Source organism: Prionailurus bengalensis, chromosome A2, assembly GCF_016509475.1.
Source record: "Prionailurus bengalensis isolate Pbe53 chromosome A2, Fcat_Pben_1.1_paternal_pri, whole genome shotgun sequence".
Taxonomy (NCBI): Eukaryota; Metazoa; Chordata; class Mammalia; order Carnivora; family Felidae; genus Prionailurus; species Prionailurus bengalensis.
This window is the reverse complement of record NC_057348.1, coordinates 2,721,811-2,740,264: the sequence shown is the minus strand read 5'-3', so window position 1 is coordinate 2,740,264 and position 18,454 is coordinate 2,721,811. Positions and strand designations below refer to the sequence as shown.

Here is an 18,454-nt window from a genome sequence, read left to right as displayed (position 1 = left end):
GGACGCCCGGCCCCTCCCGATCTCGGGTGCTGCCCAGATGGTGAATAACGCGGGGCCTGGCGGCAGAAGTGCAGAGGGCGCCCAGCTGGGGCGGGCCCAGGCTACAGTCCCCCGAGAGGGCCCCGGCCACCGCATCCCTGTCCCTGAGCCCAGGGGGCCGAGCCGGGTCCCCAGCGGGCTGGGGGGCGCCCCCTGACCCCCATCGGCCAGGCCAGGCCTGAGGGGCGTGGCCAGCGCCAGGGGGAGGGGCCGGTGAGAGACGCTGGAGAGACAGACAGGGACCGACCGGGCGCGGGCCGCTGCGCGGAGCCCCCATCCTGGGCTATTTTTAGCCCCCGCGGACCCCGCTTCCAGGCGGGGAGGACTCGTCGCCCCTCCTCCAGCCCCGGAGGACCTCGCGCAGCCGGGCGTCCTGAGCTGCCGCGCCCTCCATCCGTGCCCTGCGGAAACGGGGCAGCGCCGGGGTCCTCTGTGCGCCCCGCCCCCGGCCGTGACTCGGTTTCCCCGGGGACCCCGGGAGGCCCGACCGCCCTGCTCCCCGCTCCGCCCTCCCCGGCCTGAGCCCGACACCCGCACGTCGGCCAGCCGGGCTGTGCGACAGGGGCGACCCCAGCGCAGGCCACGGATCGTCGTCTCCAGGTGAGGCCGGCCCGCCAGGTTAGGGGCGCGGCGTGAGCGCGGGCAGGATGTGTCCGGCCGCCCGCCCCGCTGTGGGTGTTTCCCCCCGTCCGCCGGTCGCCAGGTGCTAGGTGTCCCCGGGCATTGCTGAGACCAGGTCTGCGACCGGAGTGTGCCGTCGTGCCCCTGCCGTCCGCCCGGGGCCTGTCCCGGTGTGGCCCGCGACGTGCCTCTGTGTTTCCCTGGGAGCCTGCGGGGCCGCTCAGCGTCCTTCGGCGCCGCAGGGAGGGTGCAAGGCGCTGGGCGTGGCTGCGAGCCCCGTGTCTGGGCGTGTGTGGCCGGTCTCAGCCCACGTCGGGACCATCACTGTAACTCAGTGCCCATCCTCAACCACGGCCAAGGGCCCCCAGGCCTGTCCCCTCACCTCACACCTGCCCTCTTGTGCAGGTGAGTGGCGAGCCCTGGAGAGCACCCACTGTACAGATAAGGAAACTGAGGCTCACGGGGGGCCCCTTGAGTCAGGGCGGAGGCTGGCGGCCCCACTTCGCACCCTCTGGGGTGGGGGCCGGGTTGGTGTCACAAACAGGAAGAGGTCCCGGAAATTAAGCCTCATGATGTGGTGAGGGGAGGTGGGGCAGGCCTGGGGGCTGACATTTGTGGGCGGTGTCTGTGGAGGGGTCCACACCCGTGGGCCTGCGAGCCTGCGTCAGGCCCCGGGCTGGCCTGGTCCCTGAAAAGGTGACACCGTTGGTCACCTGGACGGCGCTCAGAGCACTTAGCAAATGTGCTGGGGCCACCTCAGGGCTGCCCCCCCGTGCGCCTGGCCGGCCAGGAGCAGACCTCTGAGCTCCCGCAGGGCCGGGAAGGCTCCCGGGCGGGGAGGGGCCTGGGTGGGAGCAGGCCGGGCCCAGAAAATCAGCCGGAATGCCAGCAGGCGGCTCAGTGTCGTGGGTCTCCCCGCTTCACAGAGGAGGGGACACTGAGGCTTGGCACAGTTTACTCCCTCCCCCCCCCCCCCCCCGGCCGCAGCCTGGGACTCCGGCGAGCCGGTCAGAGGTCAGCGTCGCCCCTGCGGGAGTCTGGGTGAGCCTGGGCGCGGGGACAGGAGGCCTCGCAAGCCATCGAGTCTGGGGAGAGACGTGTTGAGAGATGGCTGGCTCGGCGGGCAGGAGGGGGTGGGGGAGGAGAGCCAGGGACCGACCCACAGGCAGAGGAGGGGCCTGGCGCTTGGGAACCGGAGATCGCATTCCACAGGGGGCTGGGCATGGGAGGCCTGGTGCCTGAGGCTCTGGGGCAGCTGGAAGGAGCCGCCAGGCCTCACCCAGGTGGGCTGACGGGCCGGCAGTCCTCCAGGGAGGAGCCAGGAGCTGAGACGGAAGTTCTGGACCCAGGACCCAGCCACGTTCCCATCAAAGCTCTAGAACCTCAGCCCCTTGGAATTCTCGACTCGCGGCCCTGCGGGTTCTGGAAGCCGGAGCGCGTTGGAATTCCAGAGCCTTCAAAGCCAAACCTCCCTGCTCTTGGGCCACGGAATCCTGAGTCTGTCTAGCGGATCTGGGCGCCAGGCGCCCCACGAGGCACAGAAAGGAGGATGGGTTCCCCCGAGGGCCACACGGTGCTGATTGTGGACCTCGGGCTATGGCGAGGACAGGGCCCTGCCGTCCCCTCCCAGCCCGTCTGGGGGTGGGGGTGGGGGGAGGGGAAGGGAGGCTTTGCCAGGTGCCCCTGCGGGGCTGGCGTGGTTGCCTGGGGAACTCGGGAAGGCAGCTGTCACCAGGACCTGTCCCCGAGGGGACTGGAAACCAGAGGCTGTGGCCAGGGGGAGTCAGGCCAGGTTCCAGCCTCCCCCTGGGGCCAAGAGCTCTGGGTCACAGGTTTGTTCCCACACGCGGGAGGCGGGAGGCGGTCTCCGGGTGAATCAGCAGTCGAATCGGCAGTTCACGGAGCCTCCCACGGGGGCTGGCGCTGTGGGCCCGGAGGAGCCCCTAGCTCACGGTCACTCCAGCCTGGGGTTAGGTCAGTGGTCGCAGGCACAGCCCAAGTCCCCGGGAACGTCCCGCAACGGTGCGTTCCAGCTCTGGAGGGAGAGAGTGCCCCGTCCCGAGGGGAATCCAAATGCAGGCCAAATCTGTGACGGCAGAGCGCGCACCCCTGCCCTGCCGCGGAGGGGAAGGTTGCGGGTCACTGCAGAAAGCCCCCCCCCCCCCCGCCGTGCTGCCCCCGCACCCCTCCCGGGGCCTCGGTGTTCCCACCGGAGGCCCCACCCCACCGCCGAGGAGGGAAACTCCGTGCGCGTGTCAGGAGCTGGGTAAGGAGTCGCCGAGCAGAGGGACCAGGCCAGCACAGCAGGGAACACGTGGGAAGGTGGCCACGGCCACCACCCTGAGGGCACCCACGAGGCCCTGAGCCCTGTACTCGGACCCACCCGTTCCCGTCATCAGGCCCCTTACAGGAAGGGACGAGGCGTGCGACTAGACCAGAGTCAGTGAGAGGGTAGGCAGCGAGGCCTGGACCCCAGGCCGATCTGACCCACTTGTAGGAAATGCTATCCCTTGGGGGCGCCCGGGTGGCTCAGTCCGTTGAGCGCCCGACTGCGGCTCAGGTCATGATCTCACAGTTTGTAGGTTCGAGCCCCGCGTCGGGCTCTGTGCTGACAGCCCGGAGCCTGCTTCGGATTCTGTGTCTCCCTCTCTCTCTGCCCCTCCCCTGCTCATGCTCTGTCTCTCTCAAAAATATTTAAAAATTAGGGGCGCCTGGGTGGCGCAGTCGGTTAAGCGTCCGACTTCAGCCAGGTCACGATCTCGCGGTCCGGGAGTTCGAGCCCCGCGTCGGGCTCTGGGCTGACGGCTCGGAGCCTGGAGCCTGTTTCCGATTCTGTGTCTCCCTCTCTCTCTGCCCCTCCCCCGTTCATGCTCTGTCTCTCTCTGTCCCAAAAATAAATAAACGTTGAAAAAAAAATATTTAAAAATTAAAAAAAAAAAAAAGAAAGAAAATCCTATCCCTTAAAGGAAATCTCCACCCCACGCCCCCCCATCTGGTTATTGGCAAGGCTTCGAATCGTTTACACGCATTTATCCGTAACAAGACCTGGGTTGACACCTGAGATCAACTCGGGCCAGGCTGTGGGACCTCGGACAAGAGATTTAACTAACGTGCCTCAGTTTGCCCCCTCTGCAAAATGGGTGTCACGGTAGGACCTTTGTGAGCTTTCCCCGCCCGGCCACCGCCGTACCTCCCACGTCTGCCCGCCTTCGCCCGCCCTTCCCCACCCCCGCCCCGGGAACCCCTGCTTCCCACACAGGGAGCCTTCCTGTCTCTTGGGGAACCGGGAGCTGTTTTTTGAATGATCTCTCAATTTATTTCTCCTTGACGTCCCCACATCTCGTGTGTTCGTCCACATTCGCAGAAGTCAGGCCCAGATGTCTCCGGTTTTGTCGCCCGGCCCCACCGCGAGGACCAGGTCCCTCTCGCTGCCATTTATAGCCCATCCCCGGGGAGTCTGTCACTGCCCATGAGCCGTGTTTCTGTTCCCAGAATGGAACCGGATTTCTGGGTTTGTTTCTTATTATGAAAACAATGCCCTGAAAACGGGGGCGGCGGGGAAGAATCCGCACGATTGCAACATGTGCCAGGAAGCGTCGTCCTAAAACGCGGAAGGTGTCGGGCCCCCCGCCATGCGTGCGCGACAACTGGTGACCCAGAGGCTGACCTCAGAGCCGGCCTGGGAGCCGGGACCTCTGGCCGACGTCCAGCTGCCCTCCTCACCTTGGACGCATCCAGTCTCCCCACCCATCCTGGACTCTGCAGTCCGACAAGGGCTCAGAGGGGCGACAGGGGCTCAGAGGGGTGACAAGCAGGGGGCGGTGGTGCCCGGAGGGAAGAAACCATTTGCCTGGGGTCACGCCGGGGGTGCCCGGGGCTGCCGTTCAAACCCAGGGCCTCTCTCTGGGTTCTTCTCCGACACCCTGGTCTCCAGGGGTCACAGAGGAGACGGCAGCGGTCCTCACCCTTGAGGGTCACGGCCACCGGGGCAGGACAGAGTTGGAGGCGGTACGGCTAGTGATACTACTGAGCGGGGAGCGAGGCAAGTCGGGGAAGGTTTCTTCGAAGAGGGGTTATTCGGGGCGCCTGGGCGGCTCGGTCAGTTGAGTGTCCGTCCGACTCTTGATCTCGGCTCGTGTCGTGGTGTCACCATCCGTAGCCTCCCCTCTCCTGCCCGTGCTGTCTCTCTTCCTCTCTCTCTCTCTCTCTCAAAATAAACAAACATCAAAACAAAGAAAACCGAAGAGGGTCATTTGGACGGGGGCGTTGAAGCCCGCGTAGGAGTTCGCCGGGCCCGCGCGACTCACCCGCGTTCCTTCTGCCTGCTCCCCCAGGTGTGCCCGAGCCGTCCCCGCCCGCCGCCCCCGGCCCGATGGGTTGGTGACCCGGCGCCATGTGGCCCAACGGCAGCGCCCTGGGGCCCTGTTTCCGGCCCACCAACATCACCCCGGAGGAGCGGCGGCTCATCGCCTCCCCCTGGTTCTCCGCCTCCTTCTGCCTCGTGGGCCTGGCGTCCAACCTGCTGGCCCTGAGCGTGCTGGCCGGTGCGCGGCAGGGCGGCTCGCACGCCCGCCCCTCCTTCCTCACCTTCCTCTGCGGCCTGGTCCTCACCGACTTCGCGGGGCTGCTGGTCACCGGCGCCATCGTGGTGGCCCAGCACGCCGTCCTCTTCGACTGGCGCGCCGTGGACCCCGGCTGCCGCCTCTGCCAGTTCATGGGCGTCGTCATGGTCTTCTTCGGCCTCTGCCCGCTGTGGCTGGGGGCCGCCATGGCCTCGGAGCGCTACCTGGGCATCACCCGGCCCTTCTCGCGGCCCGCGGCCGCCTCCGGGCGCCGCGCCTGGGCCACGGTGGGGCTGGTGTGGGCCTCGGCGCTGGCGCTGGGCCTGCTGCCCCTGCTGGGCGTGGGCCGCTACACGCTGCAGTATCCTGGCTCCTGGTGCTTCCTGACGCTCGGCGCGCAGCCCGGGGACGTGGCCTTCGGCCTGCTGTTCTCGCTCCTGGGCGGCCTCTCGGTGGGGCTGTCCTTCCTGCTCAACACGATCAGCGTGGCCGCTCTGTGCCACGTCTACCACGGCCAGGAGGCCGCCCAGCAGCGCCCACGGGACTGTGAGGTCGAGATGATGGCTCAGCTCATGGGCATCATGGTGGTGGCCACTATCTGCTGGATGCCGCTGCTGGTGAGTGGCGGGCGGGGGGGGTGGGGTGGGGGTCTGCTCGGGGCTCCTGCCGCTCCTGGTGACCGGGCTTGGGCTCAGCCACATGGATTTAGGTCTCCCGGTTCTCACCCGCCCGGGAAAACGCGGGCACGGACCCCAGGGTTCGGGCGTCCTTCCTCGAGGAGCTCCCGAGCGGGGCGCAGATAACCCCCAGACCGGGGCCGCGATGGGGATGCCCAGGGCGGGGCTCCAGGATTCCATCTGGGGCATCAGAGAAGGCTTCCCAGGGGAGGGGCGTGGGAGCTGGGGTCTTGAGGGACGAATAGGAGTTTTCTTAACAAAGCCAAGGAAGCCATTCTAGGTAGTGTCGCTGAATCACCAAACATCTCCTGAGTCTCCTCCGTGCCTGGTTCTGGGCTGGAACCCAGGCCTGCCCAGGTTTTCCGAGTCGGGGAGGCTGGGCCCAAGCCCTGCGAGTGATTGGCGTAAGTTGGCCATTCAGGGTGGTTATCTTTCCATCTCTGTTCCATCGGGACAAGTCCGGCGTCTGAAGTCAGACACGCGGTTCCCAGCCCACGTCCCGTGAGGACTTGCCGTGTGACTCTGGCTCCGGGCTCCCCTCCTCCAGCCTTGCTGTCTGGTTATGGGGATCCAAAAGCGTGATGGTGAGGTTGACAAGAACCCGCTCGTTCATTTGTTCTTCCAACAAGCGTGTCACGAGCGACTCCTGTGTACAAGGCTCCGCTCTAGGCACCGAGGACACAGCCGAGATCCTGTGCTTCTGGGAGCTCTTGCCAGCGGGGCAGGCGGGCCGTGAACTTAGTCCGCTCCCTCCGCCGGTGGAGCGAGCGACTCCTGGCCTCGGGATCGTGAGTTCGAGCCCCACGTCGGGTGCAGCGATCACTTAAAAATAGAACCCTAAAAACAAAACAACCCGCGAATGGAAAGATCGCGAATTTGTTCTTGCTTTTGCCTTGTTTTTTTTTTGTTTGTTTGTTTTGCTAGAACGTCTTGCCTACGTGAACGGTTAGAGGAAAGGTACAAAGACCCATAATATTTTGTGACACGTGCAAATGCCACGGGGTTCCCATTTCCGCCGCCAGAAAGAAAGTCCTGTTGGAACACGGCCGCGCCCATTCGGTTCCACGTGGCTTTCACACTGCAGAGCTGAGTGGCGACAGAGACCGCGTTTCGAGTGTTATACGGTCCTTTAAGAAAAAGTTTGTCACCAAAGGGGACTCGGGAGTCGTTTAGTGATTCAGCGAGATTCTACCTAGGACGCCTTCCTGGTTTTTGTCTAGCAGTTAAACTCCTATCCGTGTTTCAGAGCGCCAGCTCCAAGGGTTCAGAGCGGAGCAGGGCCCGTTCTGGGCGTCTGTCCCAAAGGATTGCAGGCTGGAGGGCAGATCCTGGTCAGGGCCCTCTTGGTGAAGGTGACATCTGAGCAAAGACATGGTAGAGGGGGTAAGCTGTGTGGAGCTCCGAGGGCGAAAGCATTCCAGGCAGCGGGCGCGGCATGGGCCAAGGTCCTGAGGCGGGACCCTGCCTAGTGTGTGGGAGGAACAGCCCGGAGGCCTGTGTGGTTGGAGCAGAGCGGGGGAGGGGGAGGGAGGGAGGACGGGAGGGCGGAGAGGGGACGGGCACAGGTCGCGGAGGGCCTTGGGGGGCCGAGGGGAGAATTTGGGCTTCTATCCCGGGGCGGGGTGGGGAGGGAGAAGCCCTAGAGGGCTGAGGGCAGAGGGGGGAGGGACCCGACTCAGGTGCTGCCCAGTACATGTGAGGGATGCCACTAGTAATGAGTTGAATACGTAAATGTTCTCAGATCCATGAGAACAGGCCTGGGAGGGACACGCCGAGGACAGGACAAGAACACCTCCGTCAGCCAGAAGCGCCATCCTGTAACTGACGCTCCCGCGGGAACCCGTAGGTGCCTGTGGCTGGCACCCACCCCGGGAACGGGTTCCTCGCAGGCTCCCTGCTTCCCTCCCCTGGCCGAGATACACACAGCCGGCGGCCGTGCCCTCCAGCCTCCTGGCTCTTGGTAACACCCAGAAGGACCTCCGTCCTGCTCCGAGTCGTCAGAACTGGGGCTCTGACGCATGAATAGGAGTTCACTCGCTAGACCGAAGGGGGAAGGCATCCCGGGTAGAATCCCTGCCTCACGAAACAACTCCTGAGTCCCCTTTGGGGGTAAGCTTTCTCAGAAAGGGCCGGGCGGTGAATATTCCAGGCACGGTCTCCGTCACAACGACTCGGCCCGGCCCAGGGAGCGTGAAGGCGGCCACCGAGGACGGGGGAAGATGCACGTGGCTTGCGCCCCTGGGCTCCATTCGTGGACGCCGAGGTTTGAATCCCGTGTCGTTTTCACGTGCCACAGACACGCTTCTTTCTCTTTTTTCTCCCACTGTTCCCGCGTGGAAGGACATTCTCGACATAACAACAAAACCAAAGCAAAGAACAAAGCAAACAAAAGAAGGCAGAAAGACGCGGAGGGCCAGATTTGGCCCCTGACCACCCCCCGCTCTAGAGCCTCCCCTGGCTCCCATCGGCCCCCAGGACAGGCCCCCAGACGCTCCCTGCAAACTCACCTGGGGAAACTTCCACCTGCCATTTTAAAGTTTGTTTCTTTTGAGAGAGAGAGAGAGAGAGAGTACAAGCAGGGGAGGGCCAGAGAGAGAGGGAGACGGAGAGAATCCCAAGCAGGCTCCTCACTGACAGCACGGAGCCCGACGCGGGGCTCGAACTCACGAACCGCGAGATCATGACCCGAGCTGAAGCGGGAGGCTTAACTGACTGAGGCACCCAGGTGCCCCCCGGATTTTATTTTTAAGGAATCTCTACACACAACGTGGGGCTCGAATTCGCAACCCTGAGACTGAGTCACAGGCTCAGACTGAACCAGCCCGGTGTCCCAATGTTTATATAATTTCAATATAACAGTTTATTTTAAGAATTTAACATCATGTGAATTATGATTATGCTTAACAAATTTTCATTATAGTTACAAAATATACATTATAACTATTACATTGTTACTGAGTTATCATTTATATCTAATTGTATCAATGATACAGTTAGTTATATGATTATACTTGTAATATATATTTTATTTTTTTTTTTTTTAATTTTTTTTTTTCAACGTTTATTTATTTTTGGGACAGAGAGAGACAGAGCATGAACGGGGGAGGGGCAGAGAGAGAGGGAGACACAGAATCGGAAACAGGCTCCAGGCTCCGAGCCATCAACCCAGAGCCCGACGCGGGGCTCGAACTCCCGGACCGCGAGATCGTGACCTGGCTGAAGTCGGACGCTTAACTGACTGCGCCACCCAGGCGCCCCGAAATACTATATAATTAACAGTGTATTAGCTATTCGTTGTATTATATAGTTGTAAATAACTTATATGACATATGTAATATTAAACACAAATGTCAACAGTAATGAAATATACTTAAATGATTCGGTATACAAGTTTAACATAGAATTATTTAATATAAAATTGTGTCAAAATCATATAAAATATAATTTACATAAAATATAAATCTCAACGCAAGATATAATTACTTAAAATAAAATATATGATATAAAAATGAAGTATTTAGGGGCGCCTGGGTGGTTCAGTCGGTGAAGCGTCTGACTCTTGGTCTCGGCTCAGGTCATGATCTCACGGTTCGCGAGTTCGAGCCCCACGTCGGGCTCTGTGCTGATGGCTCGGAGCCTGGAGCCTGCTTGGGATTCTGTCTCTACTCCTCCCTGGCTCTCTCTCTCTCTGTCTCTCCCTCTCTCTCAAAATAAATAAACTTAAAAAAATTAAGTATTTCATGGGCAACTTTAGAGTCCAATGTTGTATTCTACCTTTCGTATGAATCGAACAATAACGCTGCGGCAGGAACGGCGACCCCGCCTGCTTCCCCCTCCAGGTTTCTGTTTCTTTCCCGCCATTTTTAATTGTGCCCCAGGGAGAGGCAGGAAAACCGTGCTGTTTTCTAGCTCCATCAACTGCAGCCCAGAGAGGTCAGGCGGCTCTCCCGAGGTCACACAGCAAAGCCGGGCACAAGGAGCACTTGGCCTCAGCTGCCCCCCGGGGGGGGGGGGGGGGGCCCGCAGGGAAGGTGCCGGTGAGGGGCAGGGCTGGCGGCCGGCGGGGTCCCTGGCTAACCGCTCTGACCCCCGGCAGGTGTTCATTGCCCAGACGGTGCTGCGCAGCCCGCCCGCCATGAGCCCGACCGGACAGCTGTCCCGAGCCACGGAGCAACGGCTGCTCATTTACCTGCGCGTCGCCACCTGGAACCAGATCCTGGACCCCTGGGTGTACATCCTGTTCCGCCGGGCCGTGATCCGGCGTCTCCACCCTCGCCTCGGCGCCCGGCCCAGGTCGCTGTCCCTGCAGCCCCAGCTCACCCAGAGGCCCACGGTGCAGTAGGACCCGAGGGGGACAGCCGGACGGGGCGCTCCCGAGGGTCACGGCTGGTCTCTTCTGAAGCCCCAGGAGCCGGGAGCGTCAGAAGGACCGAGACGTTGAAGGGCTGTCCTCCGTCCGCCCTGGGGACTCCCTAACTCCTCCCTGATCCCCCCCCCCCCAGGAAGGGTGGGCAGGCCTGTGGGGCGGGTGTCTGAGGAGATCAGACTTGCAAGCCTCCCCTTCCAGAAACCCTCCAGAAGTGGGGGCCCTTGGACCCGACACGACCTGCTTACTGGAGGGTACAGTTGATTCAGCTTGATGCCCCCACCCAAGAAGGCCCTGTTTGGAAAATATTGAACACGAGTAGGCAGGACACCCCCTCCCTGGCCAAAATACATCTTAGCCCCGCCGGCCGTCTTTGCTTCCCTCTGGGTCCAGACGGCATCGGCATCGATCTTCACCGACATGCGGGCGGCCGCCTGAGCAGAGCTGGGGCGCAGGGGAACGGGGGGGAGGGGGCTGGGTTCTGACTCCTCCCTCCTTTCTGGAGTCTTGACTAAGCACTCTGTAGGTCCGGTCTCCCGTCATCCTCCCTACAGTCCCCGGGGTTCTGGCATTAAACCCACTCGCAGGTGAGGAAAAGAGAGGAGACAGAGACAGGCAGGACTGGGACGTGAGCAATTGCTACCCCCCCCCCCAGTCCCAAGCAGGGCTCACTCCCTCACTCGGGTAGCTGCCCCCACACCACTTCAGACCCCAGGGCCTTGAACAGAAGGCACTTGGCCCACAGCAGGTGCTCAATAAACATCCATGGGAGGGACAGAGGACTGAGCCTTTACCACCCGTGTGTGTGTGTGTGTGTGTGTGTGTGTGTGCACGTGCTCGTGCAGGTGCCAGAGCTCATGCACAGCGCTTGGCAAAGAGCTTGGCACAGAGTAGACGCCTGAGAAGCACCCGGTGTGGTCACGTCAGCCCCCTAAAGCCTCCTGCCTGCCCCTTCCTCTGTCTTCCCAGGAGCTCCCCCCAGAAATGACACATCCAGCTGCCGGGGTGGGAGGTGCCTTTATTTCCCGTGAGCCCTCGAGGTACATGAGGACAGAATCCCCCTCCTGCTCCCCACTTCTCCACCTCCTGCCTGCAGGCCCCTCCCCTTCCCCCCCCACCCCGCCCCCCCCACCCCTGCCAGCTTTCCACTCCACAGACCTGGGATCTGCTTACAGCTCTCAGAGCCAGGCCCCGGTGAAACTAAAGCCCCTGTTTCCACTCTCCCTACCACCCGCCCCCCTCCCCGCCCCTGCAACCTGCTGGGGGAATGAGGTCACCTGCTGCTTCCAGGGGGGACCCAGGCTGGGAGGGGCAGGAGACAGGATGGGGGAGACCATGGAGGCCAACAGAAGTCATCCTCGAACTATAGCTCCCCTTGGTGGGGGAGGGGCTCTGATGACTCCTTGGACATGGGGGAGGGGACAGGTCCCTGAGCCAGGCATTCAGGGGGCTGGGAATGCAGGAGGGGCTCCCTGGGGACAGAACTAGGGATTACAGATATGGTGGAGGGGGGGGGACTTCTGGGGTCCTAGCCGAGGCTTGGGGAAGAGGGCTGGTTTCGCGGGGGCTGAGGGGATGTGTGGCCGAGGGGCCGGGTAGGAAGTTGCTGGGCTTTGGCTCAGGCCGGTGTCGGCCTGGGTTCCATGTACCAGATCATGGGGCCGGGGCTGAGGCCGAGAGACTGTGCTAGGGGCCAGAGTCAGGGCTCCGGGGGCTGGAGAAGTGAGATCAGCCTGGGTTCTAAGGTCAAGGCCAGGGATCTGTAGGTGGAGCCCACTTTCAGAGCTGAGCTGGATCTCTGAGCTGGTCTGGGTCCTGGAGCTGGATCGGGTTCCCGAAACAGGCTGTGTTCTAGAACTAAGGCAAGTTCCAGAGCTGGGCTGAGTTCTTGCGCTGCTCTGGGTGTCAGAGTTGGGCGGGGTCTCAGGGCTGAACTGAATCCTGGATCTGGACTGGGCTCCAGAGCTGGGCTGAATTCTTGTACTGGGCTGGGTCTCAGAACTGAGCTGGGTTCCAGAACTGATCAGGGTTCTGGAGTTGGGTTGGGGTCCAGAAACAGGCCGGGTTCGGGAACTGAAGTGAGTTCCAGAGCTGGGCTGTATTCTTGAACTGGTGTGGCTTCGAGAGCTGGGCTCTGTCTCAGAGTTGAACTGAATCCTGGAACTGGTCTTGGCTCTAGAATAGAGCTGGGTTTCGGGGCTGAGCTGAATCTCAGAGCTGAGCCAGGTCTCAGAGCTAGACTGAGTTCCGGAGCCAAGCTGGGCTCCAGAGCTGGGCTGAATTCTTGCACGGGGCTGGGTCTCTGAAGTGAGCTGGGTGTCAGAGCTGGGCTGGGTTCTAGAACTGATCAGGCTTCTGGAGCTTGGTTGGGTTCCAGGAATAGGCTGGGTTCTTGAACTGCTCTGGGTTTCAGAGTTGGGCTGGGTCTCAGGGCTGAACTGAATCCTGGAACTGGGCTGGGTTCCAGAGCTGGGCTGGGCTCTAGCGATGAGCTGAGTTCCAGAGCTCGTCTGCTTCCCAGAGTTCAGCTCAATACCAGAGCTGCCTTGGGCTGTGGCTTGGAGCTGGCATCTAGAACTCGGCAGGGTTTCTGAGACGAGCTGAGTCCCAGAGGTCGACGGAGCTCTGGGACAAGTCTGCGTCCTGCAACTGAGTCTGCTCTCGGCGCCAGACAGATTTGTGGACTTTAAGTCTGTTGCTGCGTTGGTCCGGGTCCCAGGGCTAGATAGGGTGCCAGGGTTTAGCTGGATTCTGGAACTTAGGGGGGCCTCAGCCACGGGCTGCCCTGGGGAGCCAGACGGGATCTCAGACGCACTCTGTGCTCCAGAACGGAGCTGAGCTCCAGAGCTGGCTGGAGTGCCTGAGCGGGACTGAGCTCTGGAAACTGCCCAGGCTTTGAGGTCGGTCTGGGTCCCGGAGTCCGACGGTATTCTAGAGCTGGTCTGCGTTCTGCCGTGAGAGCGGGGCTCGGCGTCAAGCTGGGCTCGGGAGGCAGGCCTTGGCTCAGGGAGGGCTGTGGTTCCAGAGCTTGTGTGAATTCTGGAGACGGGCCTGTTTGTCGCACTAGGTTGGGGCATAGAACTGGGCTCCGTCTCTGAGCTGGAATCATCACCAGAACTGGACCGGGCCCCGGGTTGGGAGTGGGTACTTGAGGGCACTTGGGTTTTAGGGCAGGGCTGGGGTCTGGGTCTGGACCGAAGTTCAGCTTGCGTCTGGGTTCGTGAGCAGACTTGGGTTTGGGGGCCCTCTTCCAATCCTGGGCCGGTGTGGCCCCTGCGGCTGGGCTGTTTCTTGAGTCTGGCCCGGGCTCCAGAACTAACGAGAGTTCCTGGACTGGACGGGGTGTCCGGGTACGGCCGGGTCACGGGGTTGTCTTGAGCTCCAGAGTCCGGTTGAGTTTTACGGCAGGGCTTGGTCAGAGATCCGGGCTGGCTTCCAGAACCGGGGTTGATCTCGGGGCTCGGCTGTGTCCTGAAACGTAGCTGGGCTCCAGAACTTGACTTGATTTCAGGGCTGGGCTTCGCGTCAGAGCCGTCTTGGGTTCTGGAAGAGGGCTGGGTTTTGGAGCTGGGTTGGGTCTCCGCACGGAGCTTGGTTCTAGAGCAAGGCTTGAGCTCAGGGCTGGGCTTGCTCTCGGAACTGGCAGGGGTTCTAGAGGTGAACTCGGTCTCCGAGCTGGCCTGGGCCCTGGAGGGGGACTGGGTTTTGGAGCTGGGTAGGGTCTCAGAGGTGGATTGGGTTCTAGAGAGGAGCCCAGTCTCCGAGCTGGCCTGGGCTCTGGCGCAGGGCTGGGCTTCGGGAACCGGCGGGGAGGGCCGCGGCAGGGGGCTGGGCTCTGGGCTGGGGCTGCGCTCAGCCCCGGGGCAGACTAGCCGCAGGCCTCCCTGGCCTCTCCGATGGCGGCCCACACCTCCACCACAAACTCGTCCGGGAAGGCAAACTCGCCCAAGACGGAATCTAAACGGTGCGCAAACTCCTGGACGCTCGGCGTCTTCTTGGCTGTGTCCACCATGGTGGACGCTGCGGGCCAGAGAGGAGGGGAGGTGGGTGAGGGTGCTCCCTGGGGCCCCTGCCTCCTCCCTGTGGGCTGTCCTCCCCCCAGGGTCCACCCGGCTTACCCTGGCCCCTTACCCAGCTCAGGGTCCCGAATGCCCATGTAGCTCTCCAGCAGGTCGTCGACCCTCCGGGACGCCTCCTCCTCAAACTCGGTGGGCTGGGGGGCGGGGCGGGGGGGGGGCGGACAGAGGAGCACCGCAGAGGGTCAGAAGCCTGGGGTCCCTCCAGCCCAGCCCCTCCACGGGCTCCTGCCCCTCAGGTGACAGGGGAGCGGGGCTTGGCAGGAGTCGACGCTCCGTGTCACCACTATTGTCCTGCCACACGACCAGGGGGCATCCTGCAGGAGGTGGGGGTGGGGGGGACCAGGCTGGACGCAGGGGAGGGTCTTACCCGAGGGAGCACTGAGTCCCCGGCCTGCTTGCTGCAAGAAAGAGCCCCTGGAGACTCCTGTCCCCTTCACTCACCACGTCCTCCACTGTGGCGGCCCCCCCGGAACGGAGTCGCAGGGTCTCCCTCCCGCTGGTCACTTTTGCGTCCGCGGGGCATTTGCTGCTTCTGCTCCGCTGGCCAATCATATCTGCGGGGGACACGGTGGGGGAGGGGCATCTGTTCTGCGGGATCCCCGTCCGCGGATCCCTCGGAAGCTACCCGCTGAGCCTTTCTAGAACCTTCTATCCTTCAAAGCCCTCCTTTACGTCCATGGGTGAATCCTCAGAGACCCTGCTTGAGAATCCTTTCTTCCCCCAAATCTCCTTTCTCTTTATTTTTTGTTTTTTTATGTTTTTTTTTTTTTTTAAAGAAATCTCTCTGCCCGGCCCGGGGCTCAAACTCGTGACCCCAAGATGGAGAGTCATCCCCTCCACCGACTGAGCCAGCCAGACGCCCCATCTCTCCTCTTTTTTTTTTAATTTTTTTAACGTTTATTGATTTTTGAGACAGAGAGAGACAGAGCATGAACGGGGGAGGGGCAGAGAGAGAGGGAGACACAGAATCCGAAACAGGCTCCAGGCTCTGAGCTGTCAGCACGGAGCCCGACGCGGGGCTCAAACTCACGGACCGCGAGATCATGACCTGAGCCGAAGTCGGATGCCCAACCGACTGAGCCACCCAGGCGCCCCTCTCCTCTTTTTAAAAAGTCTCTCTAGGGGCGCCTGGGTGGCTCCGTTAGCTAAGCGTTGTCTGACTTTTTTTTCTAAGTTTATGTATTTACTTAGAGAGAGAGAGAAAATCCTGGCACAGAGCACAACACAGGGCCCGAACTCATGAAACCGCGGCGACATTATGACCTGATCCGAAATCATGAGTCAGAAGCTTAACCGACTGAGCCTCCCGGGGGGGGCGGGGGGGGGGCCCTAGCATCCAACTTGGCATCTTCCGTCTTGGCTCGGGTCACGATCTTGCAATTCGTGGGCTCTGTGCTGACAGTGCGGAGCCTGCTTGGGATCCTCTCTCCCTCTCTCTCTCTCTCTCTGCCCCTCCCCGCCATGCTCTTTCTCTCAAAACTAAAATAAACATTAAAAAAAAAAGTGGGGGGGGGAGGGGAGTCCATGAGGAAATAAGATGGGCGCCAGGATGGAAATTGACATGCCGGCTCCTTCCTTGAGAAAGTCCTCAACAGACCATCCTAAACAAGATGGTCCACATTCTAGAACAGAGGTTTTTAACCTGGTGGTAGGGGCGGGTGGTTCCCCCGCCCCCAGGTGACATTGATGTTGCCATTGGCAGCCGCTGGGCCGAAGCCGGGCGTGCTGCTCAACATCGTACAGCGCACAGGACGGCCCCCACCGCAGAGAATGATCGGGCCCAAATGTCACGGCGCTGAGGTTGAGAAACTCTCATCCTATCCCGGTGTTCCCACCCCCACCCCCACACACCTCCACCCCTCGGCTGGCTGTAACGATCTAGAAACTGCCTACCTGTGCCCGACACAGTGCCGGAAGCTCCCCGCCATGTCACCAGAGGCTTCTAGAACCTTCCATTCTGTCCCATTTCCCCCCCCCCCCCATCCTCCAGTGTACTGGGCCTCCAGGCAACCCACTTCTGGAAGAGCTCCTCAGCGCCACCCCACCTGCCCCCGGGGACCCCAGGGGGCCCTCACCGAAGGCTCTCTTGGGCTGCACCAGGCGCAGGGTGAAGGGCTGTGACTTGGGCAGCTCGCGGAGCATCTTGGCCACCTCGTAGTGGCGGCAGCCGACGATGGAGTGGTCGTTGATGGCCTCGATGCTGTCGCCCACGCACACGGCCTGGATCCGGTTGATGATGCTGCCCTCCTTGATCCTCTGCGGGGACCCAGAGTCACTCACGGGGCCGCCCCAGCCTCCGACACCCCCGCCCCCAGCTCCCTAGAGCCCAGTTAGACCAGAGGGGGCCGGTGGCTCATCCCAGGTCCCGGAGCCCCCGGGAAGCCGCCCGCCCTGCGTGGGCACCTTAATGAAGGCGTAGCCGGCCCCATTGTCCGTGATGGTCAACCCCAGGGCGTCTTCGGTCTTAGTGACCTCCACTTCCTTGGTCTCGCCGCGCACGTGGGCAAAGATGAAGTCCTCCAGCCCTATCTGGCCGCCCAGGAGTTTCTGCATATCTACTTTGTGGCTGTTTAGGGTGCAGAATAGGATCTGTCCCGAGGGGAGGGGAAGCCCAGAGTTAACGACAGTGCTCCTCGCCCTCTGTCTGCGCAGGACAACCAGGGGGGTGCGCTCAGGAGAGGGAAACCGAGGCACGAAGAGGCTCGCCACTGGTCTGAGCACCCAGCCGCCAGGATCCCGCTCCACGGGAAAGGGCAGGGCGTGGGATCCTCAGAACGGGGTGATAGGGAGGCCCTGCGCAGGAAGAGAGCCCTCCTTCACCCCTAAACGTTCAGTTATACCCCGTCGGTGCCCCGACACCCCAGACCAACTTTTTCAGGCGATTCTGAATCGGCCGGCGCCCCCTGGGGGCTACGAGCCGCACCGCCCTGCAGCCCGGCCCCTGAACCCCGCGGCCTCCTGGAAAGCGGCTGCCTGGAACCCCGGTCCCCAGCCGCGCGCCCGGGGACCACAGAGGCGCTTACCCGAGGGCTGGGGTCGCTGTGGGCTGGTTCGGCGGCGTGGGCTCCCGGACAATCTAAAGGAGCCGCTCACCCTAAAACATGCTTATTGTGTTTGCGCAGGGCTTTTAACGGAAGAGGGTCCCTGGAGTATGGGCACCCCAGGATCTGGGAGATGCGTCTCTGAGACCCGGCGATCGGCTCCCCTCCATCGGGGGAGGAGGCGAGCCGGGGCCCCCAGGCCGAGGGTCCGGACCCCCTCCTCCCCCCGTCCCCCCCCGCCAGACGGGTGGGGCGCTGGCTCCGGGGCCGCGGCGTCCTCACCTCGGTGGGCGCGATCCCGAAGGCCTCGGCGATCTTGGCGTAGAGCTCGCGGACGTTGGTGAAGCCCTCGATCCTGCCCGTGGGGCTGCCGTGCGCCAGCTGCGTGCGGAAAACCAGGCGCGGGCGGGCGCGGGGCGCGGCTGGGGGCTCGGCGGGCGACGGCGGGGGCGCGGGCGGGCGCGGGGCCTCGGCGCCCCGGGCCTCGGGGGCCGCTGCGCTCTCCATGGCCGGAGCTCGGCCACCCCGGCCACAGCCGCCGCCGGATCCGCCGCTTCCTGCAGCCTCCCCCTCCCCCGGCCCGGGGCCCGACAGCCGAGCCGCTGGGGTAAGGGGATCCGGGAATCCGAGCCGCCCCGGGAAGGCGACACCGCGGGGTGCGGGGTGGGGGCGGCCCCAGGTGTCCGGGCCCTGGCAGGGCCAGCTGTGCTCTCCCGGGGTGGGGGTGGGGGTGGGGGACCCGGATCACCAGGGAGCATGCCGAGCGCCCAGTCTCTGCCAGGCGCACTCATTTAATTCTTCCTGCAAGGTGGGGGAAGACAAACCCTTGGATAACCTCAGCCACCGCCCCCCAGGGCCCCATCTTCCCCTGGGGTAGAAGCCCAAGTCCTTCCAGAGGCCCACAAGGCCCCGCAGGACCGGCCCCAACTCCTTCCTGCCCTCCCCTCCTCCCGGTCTCCCCCTCCTCACAATGCACCCGCCAAAAGGGGGCCCCCCGCCTTTCCTCCAATGGGCCAGGCCCGGTCCTACCCCGGGGCCTTTGCACACGCTGTTCCTACTGCCTGGAATG

General features: G+C 62.7%; 2 protein-coding genes across 3 annotated transcripts; one reads left to right on the top strand and one right to left on the bottom strand.

Moving 5' to 3' along the window:
• Positions 1 to 10,633, top strand: TBXA2R (thromboxane A2 receptor). 2 transcript variants are annotated; one of them, XM_043586142.1, is made up of 3 exons: positions 1 to 639; positions 4,995 to 5,839; positions 7,641 to 8,494. In XM_043586142.1, the coding sequence occupies exons 2-3, from the start codon at positions 5,054 to 5,056 to the stop codon at positions 7,722 to 7,724; spliced, it is 870 nt and encodes a 289-aa protein (XP_043442077.1). In that variant the 5' UTR covers positions 1 to 639; positions 4,995 to 5,053; the 3' UTR covers positions 7,725 to 8,494. The 2 variants fall into 2 exon arrangements, with proteins under 2 accessions (XP_043442077.1, XP_043442076.1); XM_043586141.1 differs by lacking the exon at positions 7,641 to 8,494 and adding an exon at positions 9,996 to 10,633 and having other exon boundaries at positions 18 to 639.
• Positions 10,634 to 13,935: 3,302 nt separating this feature from the next.
• GIPC3 (GIPC PDZ domain containing family member 3) lies at positions 13,936 to 18,053 on the bottom strand. Its single transcript, XM_043586143.1, has 6 exons — positions 17,668 to 18,053; positions 16,748 to 16,933; positions 16,420 to 16,600; positions 14,786 to 14,898; positions 14,397 to 14,478; positions 13,936 to 14,285 (listed from the first exon to the last, which is right to left on the bottom strand). Exons 1-6 carry the CDS (start codon positions 17,890 to 17,892, stop codon positions 14,134 to 14,136), a joined length of 939 nt encoding a protein of 312 aa, XP_043442078.1. The 5' UTR covers positions 17,893 to 18,053; the 3' UTR covers positions 13,936 to 14,133.
• Positions 18,054 to 18,454: the final 401 nt, after the last annotated feature.

Excerpts from the sequence above, each read along its gene's own strand:
- TBXA2R (XM_043586141.1), top strand. The coding sequence starts at position 5,054 with ATGTGGCCCAACGGCAGCGCCCTGGGGCCCTGTTTCCGGCCCACCAAC. Across the intron at positions 5,840-9,995 it reads TCTGCTGGATGCCGCTGCTG|GTGTTCATTGCCCAGACGGT; the intron begins GTGAGTGGCGGG and ends GACCCCCGGCAG.
- GIPC3 (XM_043586143.1), bottom strand. The coding sequence starts at position 17,892 with ATGGAGAGCGCAGCGGCCCCCGAGGCCCGGGGCGCCGAGGCCCCGCGC. Across the intron at positions 16,601-16,747 it reads CCGGCTACGCCTTCATTAAG|AGGATCAAGGAGGGCAGCAT; the intron begins GTGCCCACGCAG and ends GGGTCCCCGCAG. Across the intron at positions 14,479-14,785 it reads CCGCCACAGTGGAGGACGTG|CCCACCGAGTTTGAGGAGGA; the intron begins GTGAGTGAAGGG and ends CCCGCCCCCCAG.